The following is a 16427-nucleotide window of genomic DNA, read 5'->3' as shown; positions in this document are numbered from 1 at the left end:
GTGCCAAAGTCCCTTTACTGGTGCACCTCCAAGGCTTCATGGGCAGTGACCCTTGGAACTCCCAAAATGACACAAAAACAAGGATTAACCCAAAGACACCCAGTCTTTGAACTGATGAGCCCTGTTTAACTCCAGATCCCTAAACAAGCTAAGCAGAAAAACTGCAATTTTGAAATCAGGTGAAAATGTTAAAAATCCTGGTGCAAATACCCAGAAAAATTTAACCATGAGAGGCAAGAGCCCAGGAGGGGTCGGGCAGCAGCCACAGGAGGGCAACAACCAAGGGGTGCTTCTGCAAGGAAGAGCAGTGCATTAACTACAGGAAAAACAGCAGCATTCTTCTCCCAGATTTTATTTCAATTTAATTGACAGCTTCACCCCATTAAAAAAAGAAATACATTAATTCCTAAAGGAGGTACATCCAGAGAAATGAATACAGGACACAGGCCCTCTGAAGTGCAGCAAACTGATTCTTGCCAGCACAGCCAAGGCATGGCATAACAAGGAGTAACATCTGTGCAGGGAAAAGCATCCACAATGGCACATTTTGATCGAGTATGTTTTCAATTTATTACAATATGAGAAAAATAACAACAATTGAAAGAAACAAAAGGAATAACTTTGTCTTGGCAAAGGCACTTGTAACTGCAAACTCCATCCAGCAGCTGTAAAGCAGCCCAGTGCATCCCAGAATGAATCATCACTTCATTCCCATTCCAGCTCATCAGGCACATCATCCTTCACCAAGTCCTTTAAATAGCAGTCTGGCTTTAAAGAGAATTGTGCAAATTCTTTGTAGGATCTATCACTTTGCTTCCCAGCTCTCTGCACACAGATGATCCTGTACTCAGCCTTGAACATTTCCATGGCTCAGGCCAGTACCTGCTCAGCTCCTGGACAATTCCTGCCTACAGCATGGCAGCCACAGTGCTCACCAGGAGGGTCTCCACCCTTGGCATGGAACCACATACAACCCAGCCAGGACAACTTCCCTGCACAGAGTGTGAACCATGTTTATAAATTAGTACCAGCACAGTTTCAGCAGTAAAGGCCAAGCTGTTCTTGACTTGCCAGGGAAACCAGAATTCTGCAGCTAAACAGCTTCATCCAAGACCCTGTTTGATTTATTCCCAAGTCTGTAACACTGTTTGCCTAAAAGGACCTGACTCCATGCAGGTGCACATGTGCTTCCTCCAGGAGCTGAAAATGGAATTATCACTGTGCTCCATATGTGCTGCATAGATGTGATGTGCTTGCAGAGAAGCAAGCTCCTAAAAGAAAAATATTCTAAGAATGTCTCCCAGCCTGTGCACATGCCAACTGTATAGGCAGCCTGACATTCATTGTTCATGTTAATAACTGGCACTAATGAAAGAACAAATTGTTTTCTATTCTTTGCTGTTAGGTCCTTTAACACTAGGATGAACCCAGACTCACTTTTTCTTCCTCCTTCCAGCTCTAAACCTTGGCATAGCTCATTCTGGATCACTTTTTCCCTGAGAGATATCCTCATCTCAAGCAACCTCAGGAAGGGAGGAAAATGTAGCCCTAGCCATAGTAAAATTTCCTGTACCATACTGGGAAAGAATTCTTCCCCCAGCCCTGGCACAGGTTGCCCAGAGAAGCTGTTGCTGCCCCATCCCTTTCAAAGCTCTCTAGTAGTTTAATATCTTTCTTATATTGTGATGCCCAAACTGCCCCAGCACTGGAGGTGAGGCTGCCCTAGCGCAGAGCAGAGAGGGACAATCCCCTCCCTGGCCCAGCTGCCCTTGCTGGGCCTGGTGCCCCCAGAGCAGGGATGTTCCCCTGGCTGCCAGGCTGTGCTGACTCATACCCAACTTTCCATCCACTAGGATTCCCAGGGCCCTTTGCATGGTGCTGCTCTCCAGCATCTCATTCCCCAGCCTGTCCATACATCCAGGGTTGCTCCATCCCAAGTGCACAATCTGGTACTTTCCCTCGTAGAACTTCACTGGGTTGGTGATTGTCCAGCCCTCCCACGTGTCCAGGTCTCCCTGCAGTCTCCCTTTACTTCACTGGGAAAGGGAAAGCTAAATGAATCTGGAACATTTTCTTGGTAGTCTGAGGTGCTTCAGGTCAGACATTCCACTCCCTGGAACAGCCCATGGGCTGGGAAGCAGCCTGCAACAGCTCCAGGGCACTCAAACCAGGGCCAGCAGCTGTGGCAGACTGGGATGAGGCACCAACTGGGAATCAGAAGACACAATGAATACAAGGCACACATCAAGGGAACTGGCGCCCACAAACTTTTTCCAGGTGCCAGTACACCTGAGCTCAGGCAGTGACTATAAAGGGTCTAGACAAAACAGTTCTGAGATGGAGATCCATTTCTTAGTAAGGGCTTTGAGTGCATGTGTTTAAGTTCTTTTCTTAAATTAATTCTCACAACAAGAAAGCCGGAGTTCTTCAAACAGTTGTGATCCTTCATTCCAATATAGAAAACACATATGCAAACATGGCTTCAGACCCATGCGCACTTAAGAGATCATTTTAAAGCTCATAATAAAAAAATTTTTTATACAAACAATAAATACTTCAAGCATTTACAAAAATAAATGGTCCATTCCCATAAAGAAGGACATTTATAGCTGAAATTTCGAATACATCTGGAGGCAAGGCAATTCTTGATTAAGCTAGTTAATAAAATCTTTGGTATCAGTACAGGACATTTTTATCCACTGTTGGCTTCCTTTGGTGTACTGTACAGACAAGCAAAGAGACAGCTTTTCCTTAATTTCTTGACATGTCTTCCAAATACAACATACAAATATTTCTAACATGTCCTCCTATGATAATAGGAGAAAAACCCAAGATTCTCCTGGCTCTTCCTATGACTTGCGTTTCTAAAATGGAATGATGAGAGGAAAAAGAGAAAGTGAACACAGTTAGATTTCATTTTATCTAGGAAGCAGCATCTGCAAAAAATAAAAACCAATTAAAAATAACTCTAGAGGAAAGCCCATTTCCTTCAATTTGTAGAAATCAACTGCCAAGAGAGGTGAACAAGGAATCTGTTCAGATTCATTGCTGCAAGCGAGACAGCAAGAGGAGATTGATCAGCTGGGGAAGGGGGCAGCTTCACCCCGGAGCACAGCACTGGATGGTGTGGAGCCAGTGTGGACGGTCAGGGGGCAGTCCGAGCTCACACCCAGAGCCAGCAGCGTGGGGCAGCTGCAGCTGCTGGAACTCAGCAAATGCAGCCAGCATCCCCCAGCCCTGGCCAGGCTCCCACCAGCTCCCATGGGGCGTGGGAGCCAGAAGGTTCTGGGTTGTCCCATGACTGCTGGGGATCATGACCCATTGCCACAGCAACAGGAGTTCACACGACCACTGCCTTTAAAAAGTGCCCCCATTTGTGGCATCTGCAGGCAAAATATCCATTATTTATAGCTCGGCGTGTTTGCTGTGCAATTTGTATCCGGAGCTCATTAATGAGTGATGAAACCTTGCCCCCCCTGTCGGGGAGCCCTGCCAGAGGAGGAGCCCAGCTCGCTGCACCCCTGCTGGGGGAAGGCAGGCAGGAGAAGCCCCTGGGAACTCACCTGAGTTACAGCAGTACCAGAAAAGGGCCAGCCCTGCAGCCACGCTGAAACACGCCAGGAAAAACACCGGGCCTACAGAAAATGGCAAGAAAACACACTGAGACAAGAGCAGGGCACCAGAAGTTTAGCTCAGCTCACAAATCACCAATTGCTATCAATATGCATAATTAAGCATATTCAAATGAAGCTAACACATTCACAATTCTGTATGTTCTGTAGCTAATGTACTGTAGCTAATGTACTGTGAAGCACATTTATTAGGCTGCAATTAATTTTTACTACAGTTGCTCTGCCACCATTCCCTGTTCCCCTCTGCTTATCTACCAGCTACAGACTATGGCATTTAAGGAAAAGTTTCCAAACCAAATCTTCTGGAAACTGTCTGCCTGGAATTACACAGAGTTTAATGGTGATGGTGTTCAATAAAACCTTTCTAATTCATACCTATCCATTGACAAAACAGCATTAAGATTTATATCTGTTTCTTTATTACCTTATACTCTATTTGTAGTTACTATCTCACTACAAACAGAGATACAATTAAACTACACATCTACTTGTAGATACAATTAAGCTACACCTATCAATTTAAGGTCAAGCGTACTGCCTCAACAAATTCCTGGAGCTGCCTGCGTGGACAAGGACATTGGAGAAACACCACAGGAGCACAGATTTGGTTGCTCTTTGGCATGTAGCCTCACAAGGAGGGTGGCTAGTGGCCAAACAATCTCTAGTCTGAGGCCAGGTCAGAAAAAAAAAAAAAGTAGTAAGTAAAAAAAAAAAAAAAAAAGCAACCAAAAAAACCATACTACTTCTTCATTTTCTTATTTCCAAACACTTTCTCTGTTCATCCTGTACTGTTATGCTGCAGACAGCAGCAGAGATGTGTAAACTCTGAACAGCAATTTGGTTCAATATTCACAGAAACACCACCACCACAGACAAAAATATACATTGAGTTAAACAGTGTTACTTATTTCAGTTTTTTCTCAGGAAACTGCAAAAAAGGCATAATTCACAGAAGGTGTTTTGAATCTCTCATTATTGTATCTAAATCTCTAAATAAAATACTGAACTTAAATGACACAATAGTTCATTATAAATGGTGAGAATTCTTCATCGTTATTTGAGATCTTCCTTTTCAAAATATCCTCCCATGAAAAAAATATTTGTCTCTGTAATCTGGCATTGAACAGAGGAAGGTGAAACTAATTAATATGTTTTCCTAAGGAAAATATATTTAAGCTTTTCCTGCCTTTCCATCATTGCTTTCAAATGACTTGTAGTTAAATTGAGAGCTTAAAAAAAAATTGAAAAAAATTGAAAGCCAGATCAAAAAGTTATTGATGGCTTTATGCAAAATGAATAGACCTTACTGTTCAGGCATTGAAGAAATCACAGGAAATTAGGAGCTTAGCTGTTTTAGTGTAAGTAATACCATTGTAAATATTGATTAAACTCTACAGTCTCTTCAATTTCCTGGCACTGGTTTCCTCGACAGTAACTCAGTACATTTTCCTCCATTAATTCTACTTAACTTGTGACAGTAAACACATCATAAGCCAAAGTAGTTGCTATATACAGTGCAAATTACATGATATAATAAATTGCATCATAATCTGCAAAGCCATTCCATCCGGTGACACTGTATGATTTATTTACCCCTGTCATTTAGCATATATTGCTCCTTGTCAGTGTCTATCTCTGTGGGATCTGGGGTTTCTAGAAACAAAAGCAATACATGAAAAGTTAGTACTCAGCTCAAGCAAACAAACAAACATAATCAGCACATGCAAAATGGTGCAAAACACTGTATTTCAGAAAAATATCCAATATTGACATAAAGTATTAACCCCTCCAATGGTAAACCATTGCTAGAGTTAAAGTTGGACTGACCAAAAGACACAGGCATAGAGTCATCTGATGCAACTACAAATAGCTGCAGCCCCACCTCTGATCAGCCTAAGCACTGACCACATAAGTAACATTACACTTTTTTCCTAAGTTAGGAAAGCAGTAGATAATCCTTCACAATACCAGCAGTTTTCATTGTAATACACAGAAACTCTTTGTTAACAGATGCACTAATCTCAAAACATCTCTATAATTTCATGTATCACCATTCTTTGTTCTTGAGCAAATCTCCGGGCATTGATGTATTTAGCAGGTAAAGCACATAGAAAGAACTTCTTGGTGTAGATTATTTACTAAATGCAGGTCTCAGCTGAAGGCATTCTTTAAAACTCTGTGGGTTCTACATGTTAACATTTGGCACAAGCAATTTCAACCTCTATCTTTCTGCAAATTCCAGTAGAAAAGGAGGCTGGCCATAGGACGAGGTGTTCAGTAGTTTCCAGCCTGGGCAGAAGGACCCTTTCAGAGCTGCCTTTGCCACACAGATTTGGAGATTATGCTGTCTGCAGAAGGGGGATGCACAGCTGTCACCAGACACGGCAGAAGAGAGACTTTTCATAACACATCACTGATCTGCAACACTGTTTTAGCCAAAGCTTTCTGCAGTCATGCAATCACAGAATCATAAAGGTTGGCAAAGACCTCTATGATCACCAAGTCCAACTGTCAAAGGGCTAGGAGGGTTAAATAAGGAAAGGAAGAAAAAGTGAGAGTTCTGAATCTGGCTGTCAATGAGGAAGAATTTAAGATTGATTGGTTTCAACTGCTCTCCTCCTCTCACGTGACACCAGGATGCAGGAGAGGTGCCTCGGAAACTGCCCAGTGCACCCAGGCAGGGACAGGGGAACATCCATCCCCCCTGCTAAAGGATATCCCTCTCTGTGGGGGGACAGGGCATGGCCTGGAGCAGGACAGAAGCATCTGTGCCCTTGGCTGTGAAGCCTGACAGCCACCAGAGCAGCAAGGATTGCTGCAAAGCTCCCATAAGCTTGGTGTGCCCCTAGCAGCCTCACCCAGCCTGCCCCTTTGAGGAGCTGATGTCCTTCCTAGAAACTCCAACTAGGAAATCCTCACACTGCACAGACAAATCTCTGCCACTTCCATCGCTGCATGGGGCTGATCCAAGCCTTTATCCTTTAAGTCCATGTCAGCATGGAGAGAAATAAAAACATTTTCTGAGTCCCTTGGAAACACCCATTTGCTTCAACAGCTCTGAGGCTGCCCATACCATGTGCCTTACCTCCCCTCTAGTGGGAATGTTCAGACATTACCAGACACTTCATTGGCAATTTTCAGTTCAGGCAAAGAAATTTTGTTCTAGTATGAATTTTAAAGCTGTCTTAAAAATGAAAAAGAAATATTTGAAAGGATTTCCTCTGCTGAAAAAATCTGTCATATGTATAGCTGCATGTAATTTATTACAGAACTACGGAGTTCATCCATGAACCATCCGTGTCCTCATTGATAATTTCTCCAGCTGTTTGTAATGCTGCTTGTTTCAGCTCAGCCTGCATTTAGAAGAAAAGCCCCATGTTAGTGATCCTCCATATTTACAAATTCTAGTGGCAGTTCTGTAAATGCTTTGCGCTAAATTTAACAACTATTGCTAAGAGCATTATAGAATGATAGCATGGTTTGTGTTGGAAGGGACCCAGTTCCAACCTCCTGCCACGAGCAGGGACATCCTCTGCTGACCAGAGTGCTCAGGACCCCACAGATTTTGGCCTGTAACAACCCTTGAGCACTTCCAAGAAGTAAAATTCGAGTAACAAATTGTGCGTGTTGAAGGTCTGAAGGATAATGCCTTTAATATTGAAAATGTCCAAGTTCACTTAAAGGAAAAGTTACTCCTCATGTTGACAAAAGGAGCTTTTCCTGAAGCATAAAGGTGTTTGCAGTTTTAGCTTCAAAAGCCGCACAGATGTTTCTTGACCATTCAATCCAGAATGCAGACATTTGTTTTAATTACAGAACTCTAGGAAGCAGCAAGCATATTAACACAATCATCTACATATTTATTTCTTAGGTCAACAGAAAGAAACTGCTGAATCTCAGCACACAGTAAAGTTTTAACTCTGTTCTTTAAATTATCCTTATCCTTCTGAGGATGGTAACATAAAAGAGTGTACCAAGATAACACAGAATTTAATGACTTTTCATGTTTACTGAAGTCAGCAGTTTGCAGCAGCAGCAAAACTGTTGGGTGCCACAAGGAGCTGTATGTTTAATGTGAAGCACTTCTAGCACAGGTATTTGCTATGCAGAGTCTGAACATGAGAAACCCTCACCCTGCCTACTCATGGCTACCTGAGGAAAGCTCAGAGTCACCACATGTGCAAGGATGAGCACGTTTCTGCTCTAGCTAAAAGTGGAAACATCCCACAGACCCTATGCAAGTCTCCTTGTAAAGATACATTTTCAAAAATGGCTTGTAGAATATGCTGTTGAACATCTAAAAAGCTTTAACTCTTAAACATCAAAACAGTCTTGAAATTTTTCTTCTTAGTGATTACACCAAGACTTCTCAAACTGCTCTTAATTCATAAAGGCTGTCTGTTAACTGCTAGTCAGCCTGGCAAAAAAACTTGTTTCTTGACCTCTACCAAAGTAAAAATGATAGACCCAAGGCAATTTGATTGAAGAGCCTGTTCTCCAAAGTGCACAACTTCTGCAAGGTGAACATCAGACCAAAGCATTGCCTCCAAGCTGCTGCGAGGCTCAGTCAGTTGGGACTGGGGCTCATCTGAGATTCTGAGGCAGGATGGGCCCAGACTTCCCCAGTTCAAAAGGGTTCAGGTATGGATGTGGGTAACTCTGCAGCCTCCCCATGCAGGCAAGAAAATGGTCCTCCACCAGTTTGTGCAGGGTAGATACAAATTACTTCTTTCAAAATGAAAGACAAAATGAAGGAAATTTACAATTTTACATCACAAAATCCCCTTACAGCTTTTGGAAAACTCAAGTCAGAAGGAATTAAGGTATACCCCAAAAATTATTTAAGTAACTTGTTTATTTGTATTATTTATAATCTGTTTAGGTTTTTTAAATGACCTACACTGCATCTGAAATTAGGTTTTGTAATACGCTGGTGAGGAAATCCACAACTCAATCAACTTACAAATCAACTTACTCAAGATTTTCCTGCTTGGCAGGTCATTAAACAGCTGTTCAGCATTGATCTGCAGAGCCCTGTAAAACTCCTGACAGTGTCTGTCTCCTTTCTTTTGGAGGTGTTTTAGCAGATCTGAGAGCCTGGTATGGAGTGATGCTTTTGGGTTCCTGAACTGCAAGAGAAAAGTGCTCATCAGAAAAGAGATTAAAACAGAAGAGAGATTAAAAGATCAATTTTACATCACTATGCCAGTTATGTAGCTTCTTTATAGAGCTTCTTTGATATTTACTAAAAGAATGGGCCAAAAAGGGAAACCTAAAAAGGACACACATGCAGTGCACAGCCCTGAGCTCCATGTGGTCAGCAGAATCTGATGGAGCATTTTGTCTCTGCCTCTCCTTCTGCTTTTTTCTGTCCCAATCAAGTGAAAGACACTGCATTTGACATCTTCCCTGCATCCAAGCTGACATGGTACTTGCTATTGTGCAGTTTAATTCTGGCAGCTGTAGATAGAATATTTCAGCAAATCTTATCATTTGAAATAAAGTTTGATGCTTTCAAGTTTGTCCTTAGCTGCCTAGCAAGGGTCCCCTAAAAGGCACTTTATACTGCTTATCCTGGTCCCAGTACTGGAGTGTTCATCATCCCAAGATTTCATACTTCATGGGGTTATTTTGTTTCCAGCCAATTAACTGCTGTACACCCACTTCAACAGGCACAAATTCCCATTACTCAGGTTGGCAAACAGTTGCAGTGGGAAATACATTTTTTCTGTAGTGCTAAATGTGATGAGTATTAGCAGACCTTACGAAGAGAAGGAAAATGCATCTCCAACTTTACACATCAAACCGTTTTCAGTTTATTTCAAAAAAAATCCAAATCCACTCTCAGCAAAACACCATATTTCATAGCAGCACAGTGGAAAACCTTTGTAACATACTGAGTTGGGAACAATTGCTGCTTGAGGGGGACAAGAATACCACAGATTTTACACAATACTTCTTATTCTGACAAAATTCCCACAGGGTCTTCCAGATACAGCTGAGATTATGAGCTTCCTAAACATTCAACAGAGTTGACACAAACTTGCCTGAATCTATTAAAAAGCAGTTCATTTCTGCCTAAGTGCAGAAGTCACAAATCATGTTTCAGATGCTTTATGGGTTTATTTTGAAACTCTTGAGGGAAGTGGCAAGACTGGCTCAGTAAATGATCTAGCTCTGCTGTACACCACAAAACACTATTTGTCTCCATGAAGTTTGATTCTGGTAGAATTGGACCTATTTTTCCTCATGTTCAAATACTGATACACCAAAACTCTCTGCAGACATGAAGCCAGCAGAGGGTAAGTACAAACTATGGTAAGTAGGATGGTGGAAGCTCTTAGCTGACTTTAATTTTGTCTCCACACAAGATCAGAAGCTTTTTTCTCCCTAAAAAGAGCTACTCATTTTTGAAAGCTTCACATCAGGGAGAGTGGCCTTCCTCCATACATGGCGGCACCACTGCAAGACATTTAACTCCACCCACTTCCCACAGCTCCACACTTACTAATGGGACTAACACCCCCACTTCTCCACCAATACTTTAAATTATTAATTCTTTACCAAAACTGATTGAGCTAATATAGATGATTTTGTGGGCAGAGATGGATGCAGCACAGATCATCTGGTGTGCCCCTCCACACCACCTCATGGGAGGAGGCAGGCATGTCAGGCATGTGGTCACAGGATGGGTGCCCTCCTGCCCAAGGACTGGCTGCCCCTGATCATGGCAGGGACTGTGGCATTACACTGCTGCTGAAGAGAGCATTCTCTCCCATGACCACTTGGCACAGGGAACGTGCCAGCCCTGTGACTGCTCCTCGTGCATGAGAGCCCAGACATAAGTGGTCAGCAAGCAGGAGGTGAGGCAGGCTGGCTGCATGTGGCACCAAGAGTTGTGTCAGCAAGAGGGCAGCTGGGGTAGTGAAGCGATACAGCAGTCAGAGACACAGCAAAACTCCTCAAATTACCTTTTCTGCTTCTTCATTGGTAAGAATTTGGGGATAGACTCTGTTGAGCTGAAGAACTATTTTATCAACCACTTGCTCATTCAGTCGGCTAGTGCTTATAAGGAAATACATGTCATGCTGCAGCCGATGGCAATACGACTGATCTAAAGATAAAATAACACAGAAGAAACCAATGCAGTTAATTAATAAGCCATTTTTAAATTCCATACATTTCATTTTACTACCAGTGATTAAATAGCTAAAATAAAATTATCCCCACCATCTAATATTAGCAAGCTGAACTATCTGTTAGGGAAATATAACACTGCCACGTGCTTTCAAAGACTCATGCACTTGAAATTACACTAATCAGAACTTCTGGCTGGTCACTCCTACTGCCTCTCTCCTTCCAAAGGGAGAAGGCTATAAATCATTTAGAAGTCAAGTTCTGATGGATATTTAATCAAATACAGCCTTAAAGTTAATTAATTACTGCAGATAAATACTCTATCACTTATGAAATCAGATTATGACATTTAAGGCACCTGCAAGATGCTTCTCCCGTCCAATGGGACGCTCCCATTCTGCTCCTGGAAATAATAAGGCTCATAAAAAAACTTATCATACATGACCATAAGCTGCCAGGCTGTCTGGTAGAGCACCTGCAGAAAAAAAACATCAGGGACACCCTTTCTTAAGTTCTTCAAACAGGGAGCTTGTCAGACACGATTCCCAACAGAGGAAGGGATGTGCCAGACCCTGGCAGCAGCCAGAACGTTGGACAAACCCATATAAAGCGCTGTGCTTTATGTGCCTGTGCTGAGGTGTGTGGCCCCTGAAAGCTGTCACTAGCCACTGGCACAACACAAACTGGAACTTTCAAGTTACATTGGTTGCTAAAAACCCCTTTGTAATTTTGTTTCTGCTTAACTATTTTTAGCATAAAACCCTCATGTTGCTTTCTGTACAAGAAACATCAAACAGGATTTTGTTTGTCACAATCCCCTGCGTACATTTCTTCATTATCTACTTTCACTGCCTTTCTGGATAAAGCCACAGGGCCCTAAGGAGTTGCACTGCCACTTCATATTTATCACAGTAAATTAGTAAGTACAGCTGCATTTCACATTTGTAGGCCGAGATCAGCCCTTCCCTGCCCCGCTGCAACACGCAAGCACTCTCATCCACACCCAGGGCCTGGGAGCTGCCAACCACCTTTAGTCAGGCAGGTGAACCCTCCCAATTCATAAGTCCAACAATATTTACATAAGGACTCTGGACACTGCCTCTGACACCACTGTATCTTTATTATGGTTTCATCTTTGGTTTGTTTTCCCCTTAAAAGCCTTCTTAAGTTTATCAAGCAAACAAACAGGATCATTAAGGAGATAAATTTAAATACAACAGACATGAAAACCGGTGCAGCTCTCTGATGTTCTCTGGAAAACACAGAACTTGCAAACATCCATTCCAGAAAGCTCAGTGGTGTCTGCTGTGCAGTGCAAACATGAGTTGCTACTCCCTGTAAAATTCCTAGGTGATTTTCATAAATATACAGAAAAGCTGGCAACTAAAACCTGGAAGGTTTGGATCTGATGATCAAACCATTTGTACATGTCCATAAGAACTCCTTTCAGAAGCATTTCAGGAAGAGGAAAAACTCTCTCTCAACAAAATGTTAGCTTAACACTAATTTAGTTTTGCCTCTTCCCTTTCAAGATCACAAGAAAGGAATGCCAAGGATTTAAGACTGGCTGCAGAGAAATGGTCTCGAGAAGATCAGGTGGCACTGGTTACCAAACGCACCCACGAAGAGCAACTGGTCTGTTCCTCTGGGCTGAAAGGATGACAGAGAGGTGAAAAACAAGATGCCACCCTCCTCTGCTACTGTGGCCTACTGCCATGTGCTACTGGCAAGTTACCAGACGTCAAGGGACTCTGACAGCAAGTCAAGAGAATCACAGAATCATTTAGGTTGGAAAAGAACCTTAAGACTTTTGAGTCCAACCATCAATCCAGTATCATCACCATGTTCAGCACTAAACCATGTCATGGAATGCCACATTCATATGTTTCTTGAACACTTCCAGGGATGATGACTGCCATGGGCAGCCTCTATCAGGCATGGGCAACCCATACCAGGCCTGGGTAATCCTTTCAATGAACAAATTTTCCTTTATACACAACCTAAACCTCCCCATGTGCAACCTGAGATTGTTACCTCTCATCTGGTCACTTGGTGCTTGGGAGGAGACTGACACCCAACTGGCTACACCCACCCGTCAGGGAATTACAGACTTCAACAACCGCAGCGAGCAAAATATTAAAAAGCATTTGATACTAGAGTGCAACATTAGGTTACACACAGTCCAAATCCTCCAAGCTCCATAAGACGGCTAAAACAACCGGAGTCACCAGGAAAACTAACCTGTGTGCTCCCCAGGTGTAGAGGCACAATCCCAGGGAGCTGGATGGAGGCTGGGAGCAAACAGCAGACTCCGCCGCCGCACAACAGGCAGCCGGTGTGCCAGGGCGTGAACCGCGGCACGGCCCCGCTACCCCGGGCACGCCAGGCCGGGGCTCCGCGCGGCCCTGCGGCCCCGAGCCCCGCGCCCGGCCCCGCCCCGCCCGCCGTCCCACGGCCCGCCTGTGCTGGGCCTGCCCGGGCCGGGCCGGGCCGTGTCCCGGGGCGCTCAGCCCGACCCACGCCCGGGCCGCGGCCGCGCACCGAACCGCCGGGGCCCCCGCGCTGGCGGGGCCACTGCGGCGACACCGCGACATCGGCGCCGCGGCCCCGGAGGCTCCGGCCGGGCCTGGGAGCGCGGCGGCGCTCGCCAAGCCGCCGAGGATCCCCGGACCCTGCCCGTCCCGCACTCACCGGCCATGGCAGCCCCGGCCCCGCCCGGCCCGCGGGCTGCGGCCTTCGGACGGCGGCCTTGGGCCTTCCTGCCAGGCCGGGCCGGGGCGGGACGGGCGGCCGGCGCTGGGCACCGCCTCCCGGGCCCGGAGGCGGCGGGGGCAGCTGGGGCGGGGGAAGCGGAGCGCAGGGCCGGGGGCAGCCGGGCCGGGGGGAGCCGGGGCGGGGGAAGCGGAGCGCAGGGCCGGGGGCAGCCGGGGCGGGGGCAGCCGGGCCGGGGGCAGCCGGGCCGGGGGCAGCCGGGGCGGGGGAAGCGGAGCGCGGGCCGGGGGCAGCCGGGGCGGGGGCAGCCGGGGCGGGGGAAGCGGAGCGCAGGGCCGGGGGCAGCCCGGGCGGTACCGGGGCAGTCCCCCCGGAGCCCACACCGGCGTTCCCATCGCATTGACCTCCGAGGTAAAACATTTCTTCAAATGTCTGTGCTCACCAGCCCGTCCCGTGTGGAAGCATGAATTTACACTGGCTCAGCCACAAGTTTTTAAACAATTAAAGCCGCGATTTCTTTTCCCAGAAGAAATTACAGTGTCCAAAACACCATGTCTACATCTTCACAACATCCATGCAGAATTTATATTTTCCTTGTGCTGCAGCACAACATGCATTTAAGTGCATCTGGACACGTAAGGTGCATTGGGCAGGTAGTGACTCAAGCCCAAGGAGCAGGGACAATTTATCTCCTAGAAAAAGTTTCAGTGAAGCATGTAATTAGTTGGGATAGTTAACTTTGTGAGTGAAAAAGTACAAGCAAATGTGTGGATGTAAAACCTGCTATTTGCCCCAGATTTCATCAACAATTAATTACCTAGCAAGGAATGGAAGAGAATATGCCTTGCTAGGGATAAATGCTGCAGAGGATTGAAGCATTGTCAATTGCTGTGACATTCATGGTGCATATCCTTGAGAAGATTAGTAGAGTATATACATCCTGAGTTTATCCTATTTACCCTCCGGAATCCAGATCATCCTAACAGCACGAAAATACATTTTAAAATTATTATTATTATTATTATTATTATTATTATTATTATTATTATTATTGCCCATGGAGACCTTGATCACACCTGCATTGGTGTGATTTTTGGCAATGTATTTTAGTAAAGAAACAGAAATCTTGGGAAAAGTAACTTGGAATTTTGTAATTCCTTTTGTGATATATTTTAATGTGATTTTGGACGGGGCTGAGCTACCTGGCACAGCGGAAAGCGCCCCTGCCCATGGCAGGGGTTTGGAACAAAATTATATTGAAGGTCCCTTCCAATCCAAACCATTCTTGTATTCTACGATTCACTTCCATATGCATATTAAAACATTACAGCAAGAGGGGTTGCCTAATATTAAGAAGCAGTGGGAGAATGCCATGCTGAGAATTTGTTTTTATGACCCCTTTATACCTCTGTGAATTCACTGCATTTTGTGCTCTACTAAAAAGTTTCCCTGGAAACTTTCAGAAATTTTAGAAGTTTTAAATTTAAAAGCTTTTAGAACTTTTGAAACTCGTAGAATCTAAACCACTAAACAGAAAACCTGGTCATCTTAGTGCGATATGGACTGAAATCTCTGCCAGTACTGTTTCCTCCCGCTAAAGAGACCGATTTGTTTATTTAAGCGAACTATTTTACTTACTAAATAACACCCTTGTCCTGGCAACATTATCATGTAGTGTTTTATCTGTTAACTGTTGGATCACAATACGCTTTGTTGTTTTCCCACCGCCAGAGGACTGAATCTCTTTAGCAACAAATTAAATCTAGATAGCGCAAGCAGTTCCTCTAACAGTCTTTCTTTGTGCTTAAGAAAATACAATCAAGTGTTTCTTAAAAAGGTCAGATAGCGCACTAGGCTCCCTTCAGTAAGTTTCAGTCAATAATTTACAAGAAGAAGCTCTAAAAGGGGGGAAAACGTGAAGGCAGTGACGGGTTGGCCACTCCCGTCAGAGCCACTGCCCCTCTGTCTGAGCTCCTGTTCCCGCAGATCTGCGCCTTTCAGACCCTTGTTTTGCCCAAATTCCTCGCTACGAATGTGCACTTACAGCTTCTGTAGAACATCATCCATGGGTTTCGGGGTGGGGTGTGCCGTGCCCGGCACACGTCCCACGCGCGGCGGCCGCAGTGCGATTCTCCTTGATGGGATAAGCGGAGGTCACGGGCAACTTGGAGAAGCGAAAGTAAAACAGGCAGGGAGCGAGTCCAGTTGTGACAGCCGGCAGAGCTCCGCCGGCCCCGGGGGGCGGCTGCTCCTCTGCGCCTGGGAGTCAGCAGCAATTTGCTGATGATTTTAGGGGACGTATAATTAGCTCTGAAAACCAAGATGTTTGTTTGCTCAGAGTTATGAAGGCTTTTTGTGTGTATGCTAATAATTTCTAGAGTTGCTTTGCACATAAAATGGGTTATTTTCCAGTATTATTTATATAGTCAGAGCATGATTATTCGTATGATTACTTTGTTGGCTAGAAGGAGATGAAGAAAAGAATTATCTGACTCCAAACACAAAAGCAGAAGCTGTGCTGCAAATTCCCAGCTCTTTATTCCTAACCAGTTAAGCCAAACCGTGAAATCGGAACAGAACTGACTTGGATGAAACTTCCCCCAGAGGGTGCTGGCCCTGCCCAGGCTGCCCACGGAACGGGCACGGCCCCGAGGCTGCCAGAGCTGCAGGAGCCTTTGGGCAGCACTGCCAGGGATGCCCAGGGTGGGATTGCTGGGGGGTCTGGAAGGGCCAGGGGTTGGACTGGCTGATCCCTCAGGGTCCATTTCAGCTCAGGATATTCTATGATAGCCTGGAGCATCCGCAGGTCTGGAAACCCCTGGTCAGTTGTAAGTTCCTGTATATTCACCCTGTACCTGGTGAATTACACACCCCTGGTTCTGCTCTATGCTACCCTATCATTGGAAATTTTAACAACATAAGTAAAACAAGAAGATGATGCAGATA

The 16427-nt window shown here is 44.9% G+C and overlaps 1 protein-coding gene across 9 annotated transcripts; it reads right to left on the bottom strand.

The window, feature by feature from the left end:
* Nucleotides 1-336: 336 nt before the first annotated feature.
* CARD19 (caspase recruitment domain family member 19) lies at nucleotides 337-15686 on the bottom strand. Of its 9 annotated transcripts, none has more exons than XM_063181852.1 (7): nucleotides 15526-15631; nucleotides 13924-14173; nucleotides 10604-10746; nucleotides 8608-8761; nucleotides 5226-5285; nucleotides 3564-3635; nucleotides 337-992 (listed from the first exon to the last, which is right to left on the bottom strand). In XM_063181852.1, exons 3-7 carry the CDS (start codon nucleotides 10712-10714, stop codon nucleotides 871-873), a joined length of 519 nt encoding a protein of 172 aa, XP_063037922.1. In that variant the 5' UTR covers nucleotides 10715-10746; nucleotides 13924-14173; nucleotides 15526-15631; the 3' UTR covers nucleotides 337-870. The 9 variants fall into 9 exon arrangements, with proteins under 9 accessions (XP_063037922.1, XP_063037914.1, XP_063037916.1 ...); XM_063181844.1 differs by lacking the exons at nucleotides 13924-14173; nucleotides 15526-15631 and adding exons at nucleotides 11128-11172; nucleotides 13461-13506; XM_063181845.1 differs by lacking the exons at nucleotides 337-992; nucleotides 13924-14173; nucleotides 15526-15631 and adding exons at nucleotides 2245-2864; nucleotides 11128-11172; nucleotides 13461-13506.
* Nucleotides 15687-16427: the final 741 nt, after the last annotated feature.

Source organism: Melospiza melodia, assembly GCF_035770615.1.
Source record: "Melospiza melodia melodia isolate bMelMel2 chromosome 10 unlocalized genomic scaffold, bMelMel2.pri SUPER_10_unloc_1, whole genome shotgun sequence".
Classification (NCBI taxonomy): Eukaryota; Metazoa; Chordata; class Aves; order Passeriformes; family Passerellidae; genus Melospiza; species Melospiza melodia.
Note: the sequence above shows the minus strand (reverse complement) of the source record. Positions and strands in the feature narration are given on the sequence as shown.

Bases quoted from the DNA above. Each gene is read 5' to 3' on its own strand.
- CARD19 (XM_063181844.1), bottom strand. The intron at 8,762-10,603 runs GTAATTTGAGGA...TTTCTCTTGCAG, and splicing joins CCAATGAAGAAGCAGAAAAG to TTCAGGAACCCAAAAGCATC. The intron at 3,636-5,225 runs GTAAATAAATCA...CATTTTCTGTAG, and splicing joins ATATATGCTAAATGACAGGG to GCCCGGTGTTTTTCCTGGCG.